Source organism: Schistosoma mansoni (genome assembly GCF_000237925.1).
Source record: "Schistosoma mansoni, WGS project CABG00000000 data, chromosome 4 unplaced supercontig 0032, strain Puerto Rico, whole genome shotgun sequence".
Classification (NCBI taxonomy): Eukaryota; Metazoa; Platyhelminthes; class Trematoda; order Strigeidida; family Schistosomatidae; genus Schistosoma; species Schistosoma mansoni.
In genome coordinates this window covers 1,981,170-2,004,166 of record NW_017386017.1, presented here as the reverse complement: position 1 = coordinate 2,004,166, position 22,997 = coordinate 1,981,170, and the positions used below count along the sequence as shown (strand labels likewise).

The 22,997-nt window shown below is 35.5% G+C and overlaps 1 protein-coding gene across 1 annotated transcript; it reads right to left on the bottom strand.

The window, feature by feature from the left end:
- Positions 1-1,771: 1,771 nt before the first annotated feature.
- Positions 1,772-22,733, bottom strand: Smp_049760 (TGF-beta receptor, putative; the record flags this gene model as incomplete). The annotated part of the gene is made up of 6 exons (XM_018791177.1): positions 22,450-22,733; positions 22,189-22,415; positions 16,811-17,348; positions 11,134-11,374; positions 7,157-7,483; positions 1,772-2,518 (listed from the first exon to the last, which is right to left on the bottom strand). Exons 1-6 carry the CDS (start codon positions 22,710-22,712, stop codon positions 1,772-1,774), a joined length of 2,343 nt encoding a protein of 780 aa, XP_018645689.1. The 5' UTR covers positions 22,713-22,733.
- Positions 22,734-22,997: the final 264 nt, after the last annotated feature.

Here is a 22,997-nt window from a genome sequence, read left to right as displayed (position 1 = left end):
TCTGAGATGCAGGTACATCCAGCTGACGAGTCCCAAATAGGACGAAACGTGCGTTCTGGATTCCACTGCTAGCCACTATCCACATCTTTGCTTACCATTATTATCCTTGTCTTTTCTTACCCCCCATTTCCAGTCTAGTTGACCTTTTATTTTCATATTTTGATTGGAGACTATATCGATTATTTAATGAACCTGTTGTAATAATAACCCATCACAGTTAAAGTATCCATTGTGAATCAATCAATCAATCAAAACAATGATAATCATAATGCACTTTCTCTTTTGCGTATACATACACAAATTAATATTTTACATAAGAAAAATAAATTTATTTTTTGCGATAAATAAAATAAAAATAAAGACAATTCCAAAATACCACCAGTAATTTGAAAAGAGAGTAAAAGAAAACCAAAAAAGAAGTAGAATCTCAGGTAACTACTAGTACTCACTTCTGAAATAGATTGTTACGTCATAGGCAAGTAATAAAGTCGAAATAATAATAATAATAATAGAAGTGAAGAAAAAGGCATCAATGTGCAACAACAACAACAACAGTGGGTAACTAACAATAACCGGCATTTGTTAGAGAAGCATATAAAAAAAACAGAATACACAGTCTCGATGACAACTGAAAACATGAGAGAAGGAATAAAAACTGGGAAAAAATGTCACCTTACGTATATATATATATGGATATATACGGAAATCACATGGCAGTCAGTTAATTTTTGAGACAAATATGGATATATATATATATATGCTGAATTGTTTCATCTTGTTTATGGTTAACCGAAATAGAATGATAACAAACAAAAGCATAATACAATGTAAATAAGTAATGAATGATAGTAATAGTAAATAAATTCTACTACAAACTATCAACACTACTGTATCTACTTCATCAGCATAATTGGAGAATCTATTATTGTTTTACTACTACTAGTGTAGGACTTCTAGAATCTTCCTGATTTATATGAATGAAACACAAATTTACATAGTACACATACATCAAGCTAAATGAAGTCAAGGGAAAGGGTTTTGTGTATATGTGCAGTTTAAGTTGGTAGGATAGATGTAGGATAAAACAAAACATAAACCGGAAAATATGTCGATACTGGTGTGTTAAGGATGATTTTAGTGAGGAGATAGTATATGTGTGAAATCCAAAGAAAGACATTCCAGGAGTGCCAATATAAAGAAATACATAAAACAAAGGAACGCCTAATAAACTTAGGAACAATATATAGACAAAGTGGAGGTTAATGCGAGAAAGCGGTTAAGTCATGTGATAAAAGAAAGAAATAAGGATTGCACGTGTGAACATGAACAATCTATGGAACTGTACATACAAAATACAGTTACATACATACTTATCATGACAATAAAATAGATGATATTTTGGAAGTAAAATCATATCATGTACACATGTCTTTAGTAATAATCTAAAAAGCGCTAAATATAAAGACAAAACACAACAACGAATATGAAACAAGACGATAGAGTTCAGCATAATGACGATACACAATACGATGATGATAAGAATACACTCATTTACACATTGACAGAAACAACAAACAAAGAATGAGAAAAATGCATATTATATATGCATAGGATAAATAATTTAAGACAGAGTTCAATGTAGTAAAATACAAGCTAAGAAAGTATACAAGAGTATTTATAAAGAGGGTGCAATCCTCCTCTTGTTCTCGTCTACTCACAATGATCAGTCTCCTTTTTTCCCTTAATATAACGGAGGAAGATCGATTGATGACTATAAATGCTTTGAATTACTATTGTTATTGGATTCTTCATTAGGATGATGATGATTAGTAGTATTATTATCATCATTATTATTGTGTGTATTGAATAATAATAATTTATCATATTCACAATTTGACCAATACGAAGGATTATTTCCATTTTTATATAATAATGATGAATATAACATATTATTATCATCATTACATTGACAATTTCTATGATGAATATTATTACTATTGAGTATTGTTGTAGGTGTAATAGTGATGGTAGTGGTTAATAAAGGATTATTAGTATCATTATAAGTAGTATTGATATGATTTCCTGAGATGAGTGATTTATTACCAGGTGTAGTAGCAGCACCAATAGAACTGGTACTTGTAAGATTTGGTAATAAATTGATTTGTTTATTATTAATAGTATTAGTATTATTATTCATAGTATTACGTGGCACAGATGGACAACGAATTATGCCAAAAGGAAGCTTATCAGTAGCTTCTGGAGGTAGATAATTAGTATGTGAAAGATCCGACAATGCTGGATTAGTATCTAATTGTTTACGTACACCAGCTAGTGATTTTTTAACACGCATAGCTGATAGTCTAGCCGATGGACTAGCATACCAACATTCACTCATTATATCTTGTAGTGCTCGGATAATTTCATGCTTTGACCATATGGCTGGTAGACCTGGTCGTAGACCTTGTTCACAAACAATAGACTTCATTTCTTCCACTGAAGGATCTGCAGACACAAGATCCTGTGGAAAAAGTGGTAAAAAAAGAACAATATCAAGGTAAGTACAAATAAACCACGACAAACACAGATAAAAATCAGCATTTAGTTGAGAGGGTTTGATGGAGATTGGTTCCAAACAGTTGGTGAATCTACATATACCAGAAATCGATTTTAGTTGGCAAACAATTGAAAACCAGGAAGAACTGGACAACTGTTTCACCCAAATATGAGGCTCCCCTGACAACTTCACTAGAGATTGAACCCAAGACATTCAGGTCCCGCTGAATACTAGTGGAACCCGTTTCCAATGGTAACCCAACTGGATAGCAAACTGTAAAGAATACGATCAACAAAAAACTGAAATTTCCAAATTAGATTCACTCAATACATTTACTACGCTATAATTTGTATATTCTTGAATTTGGGTCACGAATAATAATATCCAACAGCCTAGGTCGAAATAGACAAAGTAAAATTTAAGATAGTAAAATGACGGATAACTCCGCCTGTAGCTCTTATAGAGTTACTGCCGGTCCCAAGCCCAGGTAAAGGAGGAGGGTTGGGCATAGGGTTAGCGACACCATCCTGTAGAAAACTAACTCGCTGAAAAAACGCTAACCAGAACTGGTGGGCGGCCTATGCTCCTCCACGAGGGGTAACAGGCATAAGTAAGTAAAATGACGGATGAAAGTTAAAGGTTTCAAGTGCTAATGAACCGACACATGATAATCATTATTATTAGGCCGAAGTCAAACGAGGCTATTTGTGCAAATCACCGTCGATTTTAAAAATAATGTAGCAAATTTACGATAGCTTGAACGGATAGTATAACAGTAATAACTTTAAGTGGGTTCAATAATGACTGCAGACAATTATGTACTGACATCTACAATACGTTTTAAAAGTTTTCTATATTCTTCGCTTGTACTACTGATAATACTGTGAATAACAGAAAATGACATAATCAGACTACATAAAAGGAGGAACATTCATTATTTTCTTTGAGTAGAACTAATAAAAGTCTTTCCATAATAATTATAATCGTAATAAAATGATAAACGATAATTTTTAAAAGTCTACAAGATGAAATAGTGGCTGGTAATTGAGCAATAGAGGCCTGGGTGAAAGTATAGTTTACCGACGACCTTTAGCGACTACTAAAATAACCAAGCTAATTGGGAAGTGAAAAAAAAGGGAAGCCGTGTACCAGATTGTAACTTTGACTGCAAACTTCATTTTAATTATCTAAGGCTATCTGCATATGTCTTCTGTAAACACGCCACTATAGCTCATCCCAAACTATCGGATGAAAAAACAATTGAAGTAAAATTCCCAGGGAAAATTATATGCTTATACGTAGTATTCACTGGATAAATGAACGGAAAAACACTAGTGATTGCGCATATATTAACATTAAGAAGTAAATTTGCTACAAATTCACGGGCAAGTATTCAATCCCATATACACATATTTATCAGTCAGTCAGCTACAACGTAGTACCAGGCATATATCTGCATCAGCCTAAGTTGCCATACCTCACTGATTATCACAACAAGATGAACACCGAATTCATAGTAGTTAATTTAGTGGTGTTAATATATAAAAGGAAGGTTGTATATAAGGATATAGTACAGGAAGGAAGACGGATATGAAGCAATTATATATATATATATATATATATATATATATATATAATTGCTCTTTGAATTTTGCACCTCTAACTTAAAATTGATTGGTCTGTAATAGAAATACACATTTATTGAATTTTATCACTATAACGTCGCTTCTTAGATTGACTACACAGCTTACAAAACAGGGTTTCTCTGAGTACGCATTTAAACAGACCTTAAATACTTCCATCACAATTTACAATGAGGAACTTAAATAGAGAAATCCCCATTCACCTCAACACATATATATATTAGCTGCACTAAATTGTAAATAATGATTTAACCTACTAATGTCAGTTTTTTAAGCACAAAACATTATTACATAATTTTTCACTTTACGTCATAATGTAAACTACGTTTTACTAGAATTAGATATTGATGAAAACAATAATTTACCAAATTGAACTAAGATAATTATTCAGTAAATTATTTCATGGAGTTCAACTATGTTGAGTGAGGCCGTTATCCATCTCAGGCGATGGGAGATAGTAGCACAGCCAGTCAGTTACAACATAGGACCAGGTACATATATGAATCGGTCCAAGTTGCCACACCTCATTAGCACAACAAGATGAATACCAAATTTATAGAAGTAGTTACTTCAATGGTAGTAATATATAAATGAAAGACTGCATATAAGTATGTAATACAGGAAAGATTAGTTCGTAGAAGTAATCCTAATTTTAATCGTACGGTTTGAGGGAAGATAACATCGTAAATCGATTGAAGTTGGACATTGATACTATTGGGTTTCATTCTCAGTAATTTAGAGGTTAAGTATTTGCACACGAGACCGAGTCCCCGGTTCGATACCCTGTGGTTTGGTTGTGAATATACATGAGTTCCACGCTAAGACGTAACGGCTGTCCAGGCTTTTTGGTTCTCAAAGATATTGTCTAGCTAAGAATAGTTTATGGCCTATACTGTGAAAATTGTACAATCTCCACAAACATCTTAATTACTAAATTCATGACAATATGGAAATCACTTTTAAAAAAAATAAAATGTAAGAACAAATTACTGAATGAATGAATGAGGAAAAGACTAAATTCGTTATCATGATAATTAGTGCTGAGCTACAATAGAGCTTAATGCGTATACATACCCAGAAATGAACTACTCAACCACTGTTATTTTTACTTCGAGGAATAATATCCAAGTAGATGAGACCAATTAAAAATTATCCAAACAAATTTTATCCAACTGATAGAAAGTAGAACAACAACAGAGTACAACTGTTCAAATCATAATAACAATACGAACAGGATAAACACACAGAGAGGACATAATACACATGTACATCATAAACCGCCACCACCACCACAATCACACCAAAAAATTATTGCGCCTACTAGTTATTTTGACAGATGTACGAGTATGCATGTGCATAAATGTACCGAAGATGTACATTTATGTACATCATACACTGTACTAGTGTACCATGGCAATAAAGAAAATGGAAAAAATGAGATTCTTCTTTTTGCAAACCAGACAACTAGGCATACATGCATAAGAAAAGACAAACTCATATATACATACAAGCCAATGATCTATGACATTAATAATAACACCACGTGAAATGTAAACAAACAGCTAATTATATATACATATATGACAACGGTAGAACAAACAATCACATGCATACGTGACCGATACAAGTATGCCTCAACTAACATATACATATGTAAACTAGATTTCTCCTTATCAAGTAATTAACCAGTCGGATTATATAAAAATAGAAAAGTCATACTAAAGGTAGACAACAGTATTCCATACATGTTGTCTGTTTATCAACGTAAACTTGAATATATACATATATGTCTTAAAGGCGGAGTGAACAAGTGATGGATGACAGCGTTACATAATGTTGCCATACAATTTTGAATCGTTCAAAAATCGTAATATTTACGCAATTGATATGACAAAAAAAGACAAAGAAAAGTCAACTAGACAAAAATAAGTAAACAAGCAAACAAAATTGTGAACAATAAACTAACAGAGTCAGATGATACTAAATGGTAGAAGAATACAACATTAACTTATTTGAATTCACTTAGTATTGTTTATTTGAATCTTCCCATTGATGTTTAGGACTGTAACTGATCAGTCTCTAATTGGCATATGTGCATCCTGTGCGTATTGCTTCGATATAGCCTTAATTCACAAGCATTGTAAGCAAGGCTACTGGGTTCGAATCCCAGAGTGAACATTAACTCTGAGATGCAGGTACATCCAGCTGACGAGTCTCAAATAGGACGAAACGCGTGTCCAGGATTCCAATGCTAGCCACTATCCATCTTTGCTTACAATTAACTTATTTGATTTATTTTCTGCCAACATTTCATTCCAATCTTATCTCATAGTAACATAACCTTTATTTTTCTAATTATTCAATCTTGATTGAACTTCAATGATATTCTCGACGAGTGATTGATCTTTTTTAATGAATACATTTTCATTTTCTTAATGAGAATTGTTTAGTTTACTCTTCTATTATTTAAATTTGGTAACTATATTATTATTATTATTATTATTATTATTATTATCAACAACAACGATAACGGAACATCTTCGATTTTCATGATAATAAAGTTTTCGTTATTCTTCAAATTATACAACTTTGAAAGTGAATTAGTTGAAAACAGATCATGTTGTTGAACTAATCCTGTTTACATATCAACTACTAGAATAGAATCTTTGTAATTCATAATGAAGATGAACAAATTTAAATAATAAAATTTAGTTGTAAAAGTTTGAGGTGTAAATATATCGAAGTATATCATTATAGATGATTAACTCCAGGCTCCTGTAATCATTCATGAAAATAGAATAGAAGCAAAATCCAGTTTTCTGATTCAAGTACATGTAAGTAAATTAATATTTAAACTGTAGTTTTGTGCAAGAATTAAAATGAATATGATCCAAACATGTAACGTTTTCACGAGGACGCCACTTAAATTAAGGATGGATAAAAGATTAAGTATACTTACTTGATAAGGTAGTTGATATTCATCTGGTCCGAATAAATTACGAACGTAGCATCGTCTTGTAACCTCCCAAAATACCAGACCTAAACTGTACATATCAGCTTGTTTAAATGCTTCTGGACTTGTTAAACGTATTGTATTATCTAACACTTCAGGAGCCATATAACGTTTGGTTCCAACACGATCTGAGTTTGAATTAACTTCTAATGCAGAACTCATAGATGAGTCTAATTTAAGAGCAAAACCCAAATCTCCAATACAACATTCACCATCCATTTTAACTAAGATATTTCTAGACTTCAGATCACGATGAGCTATAGCAGGTTTACCCTAAATTTAGAAAATGTTACATTTAAATAGAATTCATTTTTAGATAACATATGATAAATTGTTAAAAATTTATGCAAAATTATGAAACTATAGACCAAATATACTTTTGGTAAAAAAAGGATAGGTTCAAAGAATATATTTAGTGGTACTGCGCTTTCTGAGCTGGATGGCTTAATTAAGGAGTTTTCATTACTGTTCCTGACATTAACAGTCCCAAATTTATACAGAATTTGATTCCATAGCTGATAAATCAATCTGTTCAACAGACAACATAAGCGGTTGCCTTTGTAGGTGTTATTACCTTTCAGTATCACTGCATCCTCGTTGACTGTTCTGTTTACTTGAGCCCTAACCTGCATACAACTCTCTTCGCTTATTGTTAAGTTTTCGCTTTTGTAATGTAACATCTGATCAGTGCATTGGTTTTTAATTTGATCGCATTTGTTCAGCTGTTCAGACATTAAAAAATAAAATAGCGTTTACCGATTCATTTTCTTTTCGGGAATCGGATGTTGCAGATATTTTAATTCTGAGTTCGTCTCTCTTGAAAACAAAAATGTCTTACACATAACATACCAATATCTATGAATTAAACCGTAATCTCCAGTCTATGGATTATACCTTCTACTATTAGCCCTGATATAAGCGATCTCGTTGTAGTTCCTTTGATCTATTTGTATATATGGAGGGGGTTTGTGAACTCTATCAAATATACCATTGATTTTCTATGTGTTCTGAAGTGTTTCGTTATGCGGGATAGTTCTAACATGATGTCTCTGACAATTTTGTCCCTGTTAGAGTAAATAAAATCTTGACATTAAAAGAAATCAATATTTCATCGTTATTTACTTGTTAGTCTTTAATCATTCCTGAGAATGGTGATATAACAATAATGTTTCAGTTAGGTTTCCTAATATCCTATAATTTTTAAGTAAATCATGTGATGGAGTACCTGGCAGTGAAAACTAATCACAAAGGGGTATCTGGTATGTACAATTTTGACCAGTTGTAGAATTGAGAGGGAATAGCTCACTGGGTCTCATTTTCCACGGATCTTTGTAATTTGTCCTTTCTTGACAAATTGCCTAAAGTTCAATTGATTTGATTATTTAACCTTTTAGTAGAAACTGATATCAGTAATTGGTACACACTATTGTCTTTAAAGTAGGTCAGCATCCTTCTCGATATAATCTTGACTACTGTGTTACAATGACAATCTTCCTTTTTGTATATTAAACTTTCCAGTGCTCTTTCTTTTTGAGTGGTCAGTCAGTATGCAGTAAACTTTAATCCATATAATCTAAGGTACATATTTTTCTAGCTGAGTTTTTTCGTTTGGTCCTGGTGTGGTGAAGAACTCTGTTTTATAAGCTTTTCTGATGTTGTGTTTGAATCCTTTACACTTTGATTGACAGTTACCTTGATAGATTCGTCGAATAATTACCTACTGTTTTTTAATTAGTTGCTTTGCGATTTCGATTAATTTTCCTTCAAAAAATTTCACTGTTTGTTCTGTTGATAGAGGTACTTGACATAGATAAAGATTGCACAGATTTACACAAAGGACTATACCTAGGAAAGTGGACACTTTTCAAATACACATACACATTGATGATATTATCCAGTACGACAATGAAAAATGTCCAATTAAATCTTTCATCTTAGAGCAACATCACTGAGGAATACACTCAAGTTAATTAAATCACAAATAAATTCAATATAATTACTGACAAATAATAACCACTAAGTCAATCATGATTTGCGTGAATTTATAGATAATAGCATGCCACTAATCTGCATTGACAATAATTCCTAATACTTGAGTAGTATTTAACTCACAATGTACATTGATTATAGAGAGGAACAGAAAGTGTATGAGACTTGTGAAAGCTTTATATTTTAGTTATCATAATGGTTTGTGAAAGGTTATGATGAGAATACTCTGTGCCAGTGACAACACAAGCTTAATGATCGACTGCTTACTATGAGAGAAGTCGTTAGTTGAACACTATATATACCAATTCATCAGATTAATATATATTTACGAGGTAACAAGAATTGAACAAGACAGTATGGTGTTAGACATTACGCATAATCATCGATTGGTGACAAATATGGAAAGATATAGAAAGTTAAATTTCTACATGATACATATGGAGAAAAAAATACAAACGCATTATTATTATGATTGCTCATAAAGTCCTGCTTCAGTTTAGGCGCCCGGGCGGTATTCCGGCCCTCATACAAATTGAATCATTTGTGTGTAGAATATATATTTGGTGCCTCCTTGCACCAATGCAATTACATAGTTACTTGTTTAAAATAAACTAAATAACTAAGAAATTTCCGTATTCATAACACAGCACTATTTGTATTATGATACTGGAAACATTAGTTTGCTTACCAGTGATCGGATGTATAATAGTGTAGAAACTAAACTACCAACAGCTTATTTATTTATTGAAACACAAACATTGGTACAAAGGGGCGCCAAGATATCTGTATCGGCCACACGAAGTGGTCATTATTCAGTCTGTGTATGGGCTGGAATACTATCTGGGTGTTTAAACCGAAGAAAGTGGTTTCCTTAGGGAGCCACTCTTTGAGCCTTTGACCTAAAAGCCTGATGCACAACACAGTGGAGCAAAGTCAGGGGATGCAGTCCCATGGTGGCTGGTGACCAATAATTGGTTCATGCGCCATTTGTTTACTCAGGGTCCTGGAGCCCATGTGCACTATTAGTTTGGAACCAGGGTTTTTCAACTCCCCTGTGGTGGATCCTCCGTGTCCACCAACCCGGTTAAAGCGCCGAACATTCGCTTTCCGTCCTCTCAATTTCATATACAACACCGCCGCTACGAGAAGTCAGTGAGTAGGACGTCCACGGTGGTGACTGTATGCACGTGGCCATGTGAGAGCATTTCGAGAGGGAGATCTGACTGTCCCCAGCCTCGATAGTACTAGGTATTTGGGGGCTGATGATGAAATATGACCAGTAGAACTAGGCTGTGGCACATTCACGATACCACTCCTACCTGACACAACTACAGAGTGAACGATGCCGAAATCAGGTGGGCAGTTTCCATTAAAAGCTGGAAGTGAACTAATGAGCTACTGTCGAGAAACTGAACTGAATGAAATATAATTGCACAATTGACAAATCCTCATCCTGGTAAGCGATACTAGCTGAAGATGCTGACTTCTAAGAAGCTTAGCCTAAAGTCAAGAATATATATATTAAGAGTTATGATAACTAAAATCTATAGGCTTCTTAGTATGATATAAATCAAAGACTGGAGAATTTAGACAATAAGGCATAAAACTGATCCCACCGGTGGTTATGTTTAATAGATATTTTGTTCAGAACAAAAAATCCCCTATCACTACAGCAACATGACACTAGATGAATTTATATGAAACTAACAGAATAAGCCTCTAGTAGCCGTTAGTTTTGTTTCCATGTAATCACACTCAGTGAAACACAGTTAACGCGTCACCTGAGTAGAGTAACTTCTCCGTAAGGAATATGCCTCTATTACACAAAAACAAACTTAATGAGTTTAGGCAGATTGTAGTTTTAAAGTAGGGTTACTGTTTAAAAGGTATCATTTTTACTGCAGAGTCAAGTGCATATGACAAAAAATCATTACCTGTGTCCCAGTAATTTCCATGTGCAAATGTGCCAGACCATTAGTAATTGATGCAACAGCCCGTAAAAGGGCAAACGGTGTCAGACAATGTTGCTGTAGAAATTCATATAATGATCCCAAAGGATGATAGTCAGTTATAAGCCATAATTGAGTAGACAATCCTGTATCCTTATTATCAGCTGCAATAAAACCTAGAATATTTGCATGACGTAACATCACTGTCTGATAAATGTCTGTCTCTCTGAAAAGTATGAAATAAGTCAAAATTTGAAGGTAATTTAATAAAATAACCCACTGAATAATATATACAAAAATGATGCTATAAAAAAACTTCCTTTACACAATGAGGGGATTTTCAAAGCTATAAAATACCGTTTGTACTGAATTATAGAACAGTGAATAACTACTTCATATGTTTGTTAGAATTTAATGAATTGTAATATGAAACTTGATTATATCATTTCCAATAAAAAAGAAGCAGTTATCAAAGGAAAAGATTTATAAGACGTAATAAATCACTAAAGTGAACACAATTGACTCACGCTTTCAAATATGAAAATACTAAATCTCCACAAAACCCCTTCTGATAATAATAATCATATGCTCACTAGTGACTGACTTAGAGAGGTAAATCCAGGAGTTCTAGTGAGAAGCAGTGACCAGTGGAGTTCAAACCAGGCCTGTTGTGAGACAGCAACTTACTGAAGACAATTGGTGAACGGTTGCTCAACATCGTGGATTGATTGAAGTTAGACATTAACACCATCGGATGCCGGCTTAGTGGTCTATCGGTTAAGTGCTCTGGCGCAAGACTTGTAGGTCCTGGATTCGAATCTCGCGAGGCGAGGTCGTGGATGCGCACTGCTGAGGAGTCCCATAGTAGGACGAAACGGCCGTCCAGTGCTTCCAGGTTTTCCAAAGTGGTCTAGCTTCAATTGACTCACGCTTTCAACTATGATATGACAACGTTATGCGAATGATAATCAAGAATTCTGAGTAGCAACAAACTTTGTTACAATAATAATGATAGTAGTAATAATAATTATTATCAAATTAAGAGAAATAGGAATACTTTTTATAGACGTACGACAAGAGCGAAATACAAAAAGCAAACAAATAAAACAAATCTAAAGCTATGGATAAAGAGAGAACCAATAATGAAGTTTTTTGTACATACAACTAGGGTTTTAAATTGTAGAAAATTCAAGTTTCTGCAAAAAAAATAGATTTAAGAATGTACCTCTTAGGATTTTTGACTAGATTTTGTAGATTAGATTAGAGGATGAATCTGAAGCTGAATACTCAAAATTTACCACTCATTGCAAAACAAAACAGATGAACAGTTTTGTCCCATACCGTAATAGTAAATACATATGAAATCGACGAATAAGTGGTCTCAATGCTCAACCGAAATGACTAGATTTCATGGAAGTACATGAGTTGACATATATACACTGAAATGGTCAGTCATGATAACTTAACTTTGATCCAGAAGTGTATAGGAATGCGACTTATACAAAAATTCGTGCCATGAAACATATTTAAAATTGATCTCGTCAAACGATTTTTTATTATTTTATCAGTCAGTCAGTCACAACGTAGAACTTCGTACGTACGTACATCAGTTCGAGTTGCCATACCACATGAGCACAGAGATGCAGTTGTCGATTCAAATTCCATAGTGGTAGAAGTAGTAAGAGTATAAGCAGTAATCCGAAAAATTAGGGTTTGAAGATGTTATTGAAGGAGTATAATCCAGTGAAATAAATTTAGAAAGAGAAGACAGAGACATGAAGAATTCAGAAGACTAGAATTTGGTAGAACACAAAGAGTGGATGCACCTTCGCTATTGCAAACGATTTTGAGCCATGTCATTCAAGGTCTCTAAATCGTTTGCAATGGCGATACCTCCCGTAAACTGAATTTTTGAAAATAGTGCTTTCTTAGGAGCAGTTTATATAGTCTGTGAAGCCGACTTTCTCCCTTACATTTCTTCAGATAAATATCAATGAGTATCTGTCTTTTAATAAAGATAGACTTTAGAATAAATAATTTACCTTCTAAGTGGTTTAATGAATAAGTTTTACGATAATATGGAGAAAGAGAAATAAGTGAGATTGTTTTCTGTTATTGAAACTCAACTGTGAAAGTTTGCCGATTATCCCTTTTACGTAGGTTTTCTGTACATAGATCTCTGTATTGATTGATTTTTTTATTAAGTAAAAGGGTTCCTGCTTTATTGTAAACGTCGGGTGGAAAGTACCACAAAGACTTGAGAATATCTAAAATAAAAAACTCGTCATTATATACTTGCTCCGACCTTCACCACTTATGGTATAATTACGTGATTTCTTTTTCGGTGCGCTGAGTGGTCAAGCATTTTAAGTATATTATTGTATGAATTTTGAGTCGTGACCGAATGGGGTACGTCTTTTGATTGGCTACTGGATTAGAAGAGGCTCGAGGACCAATAAGCGTTAAGCCCTTGATTATTGTTTATTTGTTTAGTGTGGAAATTCGTGAAACAGGTCATGGGTCCGATTGAAAATATAGTATGTGATATCGATTACAATCTCTAGCCATAACAAGATACTGTTTCTTCAAAACATAACAGAAGTGAAAAGAACAGTTTTAATTCTAAAGGAGACGCTGAAACTACATCATGTCTTTAACTATTAAGATTTTTTGAATTCACTTTGTGTCGGTAGCGAATTATACTCCATAGAATCATGTTATTTCAGACATAAAAAAGCGCTTAAGTTTGTATTAGTGTGATTTCTGTCTATAAGCAAGTATGCATATAATTTTCCAGTTCATTAGGATATTTTCGTTAAATAACATCTCATCCATGTCAAGTTAACAATACTCACATATACTGTGTTCATTCTAATGATTATATATTTCTCACTTTCATAAATCCCCTCGTCCGATAGCTAAATTCCTAATTTAAAATTATGTAGTTAGACTTCATATCACAATTAACCAAATTCTAACAAATGTTAATTATTCACTGACATATATGTACATGCAGCTCTGAAAATGAACCCGCTGAAAAAGAATCTTGTACTGGAAGAACTGTTTTAAAATAAACCAGAAACTCCATATATTTCTATGAAAATTAACTGAGACTTTTTAGTCTTAAGAGATATGTATCCTAGCTGGATTAGCAATGGAGTAAATTGTATAGTCTTTCAAAAAGTCATACAGGTGTGACCGTATGATGTCGGGATTTTAGATTTCCTAACGAGATTCTATCAGGTACCAACCAACTAAGGTTGGTGAAACTTGCAAGATAAATGAAGTGATTAACGTGTTCAACTATATCACTCGTGATGACTAAGCCTACATGTTGGCTAGGATCAGTCCTGAATATGTTTCAGAAAATCTTTTTGCATTTCATTTAGTCCCTTTTTAACCTAATTTGGTCATTCGTTATGTCATGATGATGCATGTCTACAATAACTTCTTTTGGATAAATATGACCTGATGAAATAAAATGAATCCATGTTGTATTCCTCAAATTTCTGTCTTTGTTCTATTTAGGTTGTGTTTAAATCATTTTTATTCTGTCAAATTTTGCATTGTTTCAGATAGTGAGCTAAAATTTAAAATAAAATGGTAAATATTCGTAGATGACGTAATTTTGAATTGATTTATCTTGATTTTAAAAAACAAATGTTACTATTGCTATTAACCTATCAATCGTGTACTTGGCTTAAGTGACTAGTAATATTACTTCATGGGGTAAATTAAAGTAGATGAAGTGAAGTTTGAACCGTCGACCAAGAGGCTGAGAATCGAATGCCTTAACTACTGGGGCCACAGATCTTAATGAGTAAACAAAGTTATGCAGCTGAGTAACTCGATGTAAAAGCGTGTACGCGCATGAAACATGACTCTATGTAAAGCTTTACTTAAGGTCGAACATATATACGGTATGAATTTCGAAGAAACTATAACAATACAAATATTACTAATCGATTAATCCACCAGTGTCATCAGAGATTCTGGCAATGCCTTTGTGTTAACCTGAGGTTTTAAAGATAGAAGTGCTGTTGATGGGATATGTGAGTGATAGCGTGAAATGAATCACAACATTGCAACACTCTTTTAAAAAATCAAACAATCCAAATTCCAAGCTGTCTATAGCTATTTGTTTTATGTTTTAGAAAAAAACCCTGGTAAAACGTCTTCATATTCCAAATCAAAGCACTATGTTTTCAAACGTCATATTAACCGGTTATTCTCCACGGTAAATTAATTTTATTAGCTCATATACACTGACTGACTGGCAATTTAACATACAAACGTGAATGTGGTTGGAAAAAGTAGGATTAGTCCACTGTAGTGGCTACAAGTCATCATAAAGAATGAGGCTGGTTTTCAAGTCACTGTTGACCTTAAAAGTAACAACGGAAAGCTGACATTGGGTTGTTATTTCATGATCAAGAAACATTACTTTGGAATGAAGGGCGATTAATTTTAAAGTATAGAAATTGCTTGCTATTTTATCAGTCAGTAAGCTACAGCGTAGGACCAGGCACATATATGCATCGGTCCAAGTCGCTACACCTCATTAGCACAACAAGATAAGCGCCAAATTCATAGAAGTAGTTACTTCAATGGTAGTAAAAAAAATTTATACAAGGATATGATACAGGGAGAAAGAATTAGTTGGTAGAAAGAAAGGTATAAAACAATTTTAATCTCACCGTTTAAGAAAAGAGAGTGTATACACCTACGCCATTGTGATCGATTCGGAGCCATGTCATCCAGAGTCTCCAACCATTGGTTACGAAAGTCGCGCGGATCCCAACCAAGTAGTATGCATCTACCAACATGGCTCAGGTTAGAAGTTAGTGACTTTAAGCACTGATGCTACGTTTTGGTTTGGCCGACCCTAACTTTCTTCCAACCATCGCCAATACTAGTCAGCATAGCGCGTCGCGGTAATCGGTGTTCAGACATACGTAACACATGGCCCAACCATCTCAGTCGATGAAGATTCACAACCTCATCAACTGATTTATCATCGTTCCCTAAAATCCTACGTCTAACCCCACCATTATTTACTCGATGTTCCCATCAGATCCTGGAAATACTTCTGAGACATCTGAGATCAAATACTAGTAAATTACGAGTATCCTCTAACCTTAATGGCCACGTTTCGCAGCCGTAAAGTAGAACAGAACGAACTGATGCGCAGTATACTCGTCCTTTTGGTGATAGACGGATATCTTGCCTTCGTCATGTGACGTAAGTTGGCAAAAGCCAAACGAGCTTTTTGAATCCGTACAGAGATTAGCGGATATCACTGCTGATTCCACAGCTTCCAAGATAAGTGAAGTTGTAGACACGTTCGACTAATTCACTCCCTATCCTTAGTTCAGGTGTTGACGCAGGCCAGTCCTGAAGCAACAACTTGCATTTAGAGAGGGAGAAACGAATCCCAAACATCCTATCATTGTTGCTTAGTGCTACCAAAAGACTACATTTTGTCAGCGTCTTCACCAAACAGGACTATGTTATCTGCGTATTCGAAGTCGATAAGTGGATCTCCTGAAAAGAGACCAATTCCTGAAAATTCAGTCGACGAGAACGTTATTTCCAACAGTAGGTCTATGATGAAATCGGATGGATATAATCAATATTACAATTAAATGAAATACAAACTTACCGGAACCAAGAGCGTTCATCTCGACTAGAAAATATTTTAGCGGCTACTAGATCACCTTGCCAAACACCTCGCCATACAACACCATATCGACCTTCGCCGATACGTTCTTCCAACTGAACTTGCCTAGCGACCGTTCGCTGAACTAGTAAAGGTTTTCCGGAACCTGACCCACTGCAAGTGTGGTCCATCAAGTCTGCAGGAATAGTACCTGTTGTAGGCATAGCGGAATTTGATCCCGAACTAGTGATGGTCATAGCTCCAGTAGGGGAATTTGAACATGAATTAATATTTCCAGGAGTGGCTCCCAAAGCGCTACTGCCAAAATGGCTCAGACTACTAGCGCCACGGCTAGTTATTCCGGCAGAAACAGCAGAAGGATCATTGGGAAATACTCTTGCATTTTCAGGATAGGTACTATTCACAGTTAAAGTGTCTGGTACTTGCAGGGGTCCCTTCAAGTATTTGTTATCAATATTATCTGATGTCCATAGATGATCAGATGTAATACCATTCTGAGAAGAGATCTGTTTTTGCCGATCTACTTAGTTTGTACAATCATAGAAGAGAACAATGATTTTGATGAGTTGGTTACAATTACTGACATGCAAAAATAGGTATTTACAAAGATAAATGTTATGTGAGAAAACGTTTACCTAAAAAATGGAATCAGTCTCGGAAAAGCAGTTTAGTGTAGCAGATTCGTGACTATGTTTCTAGCAAATATACCTTTTAACGCTATAAATTTTATGCAAGCAAATAGTCTATATGGGAAGCCAGATATTATTTGCTCGTATTACAATCGCGTAGCTACTTTAATACACATTTAATTTAAACCTTGACTGTGTCATATGTATACTCATTTTTATTTCACATTCCATAAGTTTGAAGTACTGCTTTATTTTATATGATTGAACTACTGATATGAAATGAACAGACAGTACTATTAAGGCGAAAATAATAAGTCCTAAGTCCAGTTTAATCGCCATCGTGTAAACGTGTAGGTGTCGGTGATACTATCTCCTAAGGAGAAACAACCGTGATCTACTTTCAGACCAAATAATTGAAACGATGGGCCGAACACTAGTCTTCGGCTACTCTAGTTACCGAACAATCTAAATGGGAGATCAACATAAGCCTTCGACTATTGACTAAGCAGTGCCCCCAAATGCCCTGGTACGGCCGAGAGTAGGGAGAGTACGCTCTCCCTCTCCAAGTGCTCTCATATGGCCACGCGTATATAGCCTCTGTCAGGGAAGTCCTATTTACTGCATTCTCGTGGCATTACTGTTGTTTACGAAATTGAGAGGACGAAAAGCGAATGTCGGCGCTTTAACCAGGTTGGTGGACAAGGCGAGTCCATCTAGGGGAGTTGGAAAACCCTCATTCCAAACCAATGGTGCACATGGGCTCCAGTATCCTGATGGAACAAATGGCGTACGAATCAATCATTGATCACCGGCTACCATGGAACTGCATCTCCTCACGATGCTCCACTGCCTTGTGGACTAGACCTTCAGGTCAAAGGCTCCGGGTGTGGCCCCCTAAGAAAACCATCTGCTTCAGTCTGGGCACCTGGGCAGTATCACAGCCCACACACAAATCAAATGAGATTTGTGAGGCGCATATGTATCTGGTGCTTCCTTGTACCAATATTTATGTGAATAAATAAATAAATATATAAAAATTGACTAACGTCATAGGTAGTCTGAAGAGATGTAAAATTGAGGCATTGTTGTTGTACAAACTTTGCTCAAATGTGGATCTGGAGGACATAATTTATCCATGTTGGCTGAAAGACAAGTCGACTTGTGCTTTACCATGAAAGGGATGTTAGTATGACCAAAAGTAGAAAATTTAAGACCTGGGGGTGGAGCTGTAGCGCTGAATGGGCTAAGGAGAGTAGTTTCTTGTATATAACCAGCACGTCCTACAAACGCCAATGATTTGAGTTTACTAAATGTTGTTTCAGACCCCCTGAAACTGCACTCCAAAATGGATGTTCCAGCCCTCAATGTTCGAACCCTGTGCCGAATCAGATTACAGAATTAATTAGTTAGAACTCTATAATCAAGAGACATCGACATATGCCATTTCCGAAACTTGCATAAAGAATCCAGGTGTTGTTATTGCTCGGATGCCATCTAGCCATTGACATAGAAGACCAACCGGATTCACACTCTGAACACACTTTCGTATTTTGACGATGCTTAAACGACCACTTGTAGAAAAGAACATTTTATGCCAAGGAAATATTGTCTTACATGGTGACAACGTTGACTCAACGGTGGACACACCATGTCGCTAGCGATCATTAGTGCAATGGATAATAGAGGGCTATAGATCCTTGAAGAGCACGTGTTTCGGCTCTGATGTTCTGATCTAAGCCATATGGCTAACTAGATGTAGAAAAGTCCAAATAAGATTCATTATAACCCATCCCACATGCGAAAAGGTCAGCAGTAAATCCCAATAACAAATGGCTAAGCACTTAGTCGATCGTATGAGTGATATTCAGTCCAGTCTGAGGATGCTTGGTTTGATATACAAACGGCTGTAAATACATCAGTAATACCTATCTGTGAGTTAAACCAAGGAGCTAAAAATGAATGGTGAGATTCACATTATTTACTGTATTGATAGATGCTCGAAAAATTATCAGGTCAGGTCGCGAACACGAATAGGAGCAGACAATCTAGACATATGATGACTAAACTTCTATGCAATGATTGTTACCAGTGGTAAGCAAAGAAAAAAAGTAGAAGGAAAGGGAAGCAACCCTAGATAACACTGGAGTTAACTAAACTCGTCAACAAAACATGGACTGAAATGTCATCTCTTAATGAGAATATCGCCGAAAAAGATGTTACCATGAACCTGATGCATTAACTACGATATCTGAGGATGATGGGCCAGTTTTTTGCAGATAAGTTGTCTGAAATATAAGCTATTATCTGAGAACTGAAGATAATTCCATACGACTGGTTTTCACCACAGTTAGTTGCCCCAGTTTATAAGAAAAGGAAGAATTTTAGCGATATCCACTAAGGATGGTGAAGTTGAAAACCTTCACTAGCTGAGGTAGTTGGAATACATGTTACGTGTGTCCGACCACCACCTATCTAGACGATGTCGACTGGTATATGAGTAAGTTGAAAAGGTTACAGGCACCTTAACCAAAAAGCGGCATCAGTTCATGAAGTCAGGCTGTTGGTCTGAGAAATATTGGGAGTTGCAGGTTGCCTGGTTTAGATATGCATAATCGTCGTGACGAAAGGTTGGGTAAGTTAAGGGACATGGTTGAGAATCAATTATAGTGTCGCAGATGTACATACTTTTCGTTTACCCTCAGATCGTGGTTTGCAAAAGTACAATTTATTCAGTGAACTAGATTTTTGCTCTTGAATCATATTTGTATGCCTAATGTTTTTTACTGCTACTTATAGTACAACTGCTTTACTATTTCGGCATTCATCTTGATAATTTCATCTAGGGCCGGCATAAATTTAACCCAGGACCTATGCTGATTTTAACTTCAAAACAACATAATTGTAGGATTTGAACTGTAATATTAGCAATTTGATTACGGATATAAACTTAGTCCTAAGTGTAAAAAATACTGGTAGATGGATTGCCGTTATTAGACATTCAATATATTGATAGGACCTTCAAGTTACATGAAATTAATTCACACTACTGACACTTTTGCAACAGGTTAGTAAGAGACAGTTGAACAAACAAATTACACTAACGCTAGAGTCAATAACCAATAATGATTTAATGTGATTCATCTAATACATGCTTATGTACATAGTTTAGAAACACAAGTCCTGGGTTAAGGACCAATAGTGCCCCCAAATGCCCTGGTACGGCCGAAAGTGGGGAGGGACCACCCTCCCTCTCCAAATGCTCTCATATGGCCACGCGTATATAGCCTCTGTCAGGGAAGTCCTATTTACTGCATTCTCGTGGCATTACTGTTGTTTACGAAATTGAGAGGACGAAAAGCGAATGTCCGGCGCTTTAACCAGGTTGGTGGACACGGAGAGTCCATCTAGGGGAGTTGGAAAACCCTCATTCCAAACCAATGGTGCACATGGGCTTAAGGATCCTGAAGGAGAAAGTGTCGTATGAATCAATCGTTGGTCACCGGTTACCATCAGACTGCATCTCCTCACGATGCTCCACTGCCTTGTGGGTTAGACCATTTGGTCAAAGGCTCCGGGTGTGGCCCCCTAATAAAACCACCTGCTTCAGTTGGACACCTGGGTAGTATCACAGCCCTCACACAAATCGAATGAGATTTGTGAGGCGCATATGTATCTGGTGCTCCCATGTACCAATATTTATGTTTAAATATATAATATAATAAACTCGACTAAGCAAATCGAAGTGGGGGATTTGTTTGGTCTAATAATTGAGAACGCAAGCATGATTTACATGGTGTACAACAAAGAATAAATTGCTTTATACACTGATATCGGTTCTGACACAATGACCAAAGCACCTCGCCATCAAGTTTTAGACTGTAAGATATATGTTTCTTACGTAAGCATTTTAACTGATATATAAATCTACAACTAGAAAGTAATTATTACCAAGAAGTACGGAAGAAAAGGTTCGACTGGTATTATTCACATACTTCAATACAAACTAAGATGGAACTATGTTAAAAAGGTGTAAATATACAACTCAGTAACCTAGTTATGATTGTTCGTTGAAGCAACTAATCTATTAATAATATAGATCCCAAACACAGCTCGAGTCGGTGACTGGTTTGTCAACTAGTTCCCAGTCCAATGTGCTTAAATTTGATATCGGCGAGAGGATTGAATGATACATAACCCAGTGGATTTAAAAGGAATTAGGACTCGTTTGTAGTGTACAATAAATTATTATCTGGCCTTTCCTAATTTCATGGATAGAGTCATAACATTTTTGTTTTAATTCTAATTAGTAGCAAGTAGTAATTTTTGTTATAAAAAGCTACCGTACCAGCACTTTGTCTCGTAAACAACACAACAAACGAACTTTCTAAAACCCTTTAGAGAACATGAACACTATCGACACAGGACCAATATAATTATCGTACAAATTCTAAATTATTCAGAAGCCAGATAAGCTTGATAAAACGAGAAAATGTCAGCAATGAGGAATGCAACAGTCAGGATACTGGACATTGAACGTTATATGAGATTACTCATAAATTTAATAACCATGATTAACACCGAGCAACCAATTGATAGAAATATTTTTGCAACGTTATACAAAAAATCATCAGAATTCGAATGCCCTTCATCATCACAATTCAATGCTGTAATAATGTAGTCCCTACCGATAGGGGCATCTAACCATACCCATGTTAGGAAAAAGTAACTCACCTGATTTCCTTCTCCAGAGGAAGTATAAAGTTCCTGATACAATAAAAAGGATGATGCATAGTATGGTTAGCAAAGATATAGCGACAAGATATAGATCCGAAGGGCTGTCTTTGACAAGCAGCATGAGTTCCTCTGATGTAGGAACATTACAATGCTTTTCCGAACAACATCTAATGTCATTATCTTGCTGACACTTAATGGGAGTAAAGAAGTCATCTTTCGCACACCTGTGGAATAATAATCAATATTTAACAAACTTACGTGAGATCATAGAATTGCCGAGGTTCTTTGCGAGGTTCGTGAATAAGATTTAGACGACAGGAATAGCCTGGACCTGGAGTACAACAAAAAGGGTGTGCTTTCAATTCGCGATAATAGGTAGGAAGGTGTAGCTTGTCTTCCCAATTCGACAGCAATAAGTCAATATATCTGTTCCAGTTTTTCTGGTGTTTCTTGGACAGTGGGCTACAAGGCCGACAATCTGACTGATTAGCTGCAGGACACAGCAAAAGCATACACTCCATCAACAGGACAAAAGAACGAGCATCACTCAGCGGCACACTGATGACCCTGAGTATTGGAACATTCAAACTTTTGAGCTACAAACATCAAAATTTACTAGGCCGATATAATGAACAATTCGCTCCTCGATAGACTCGTTCGGGTGGTGAAACAGCGTTCTAATCGCCGCTGGAACTAAGGCACATGTTTTTCCTTTTTTTGAAGAGATTTAATATTCATTGTCGTTGTAACGAGCTTGTATAAACAGACTGATTTATTTGCGCTCGCTTCTTGTTACTTCATTATGT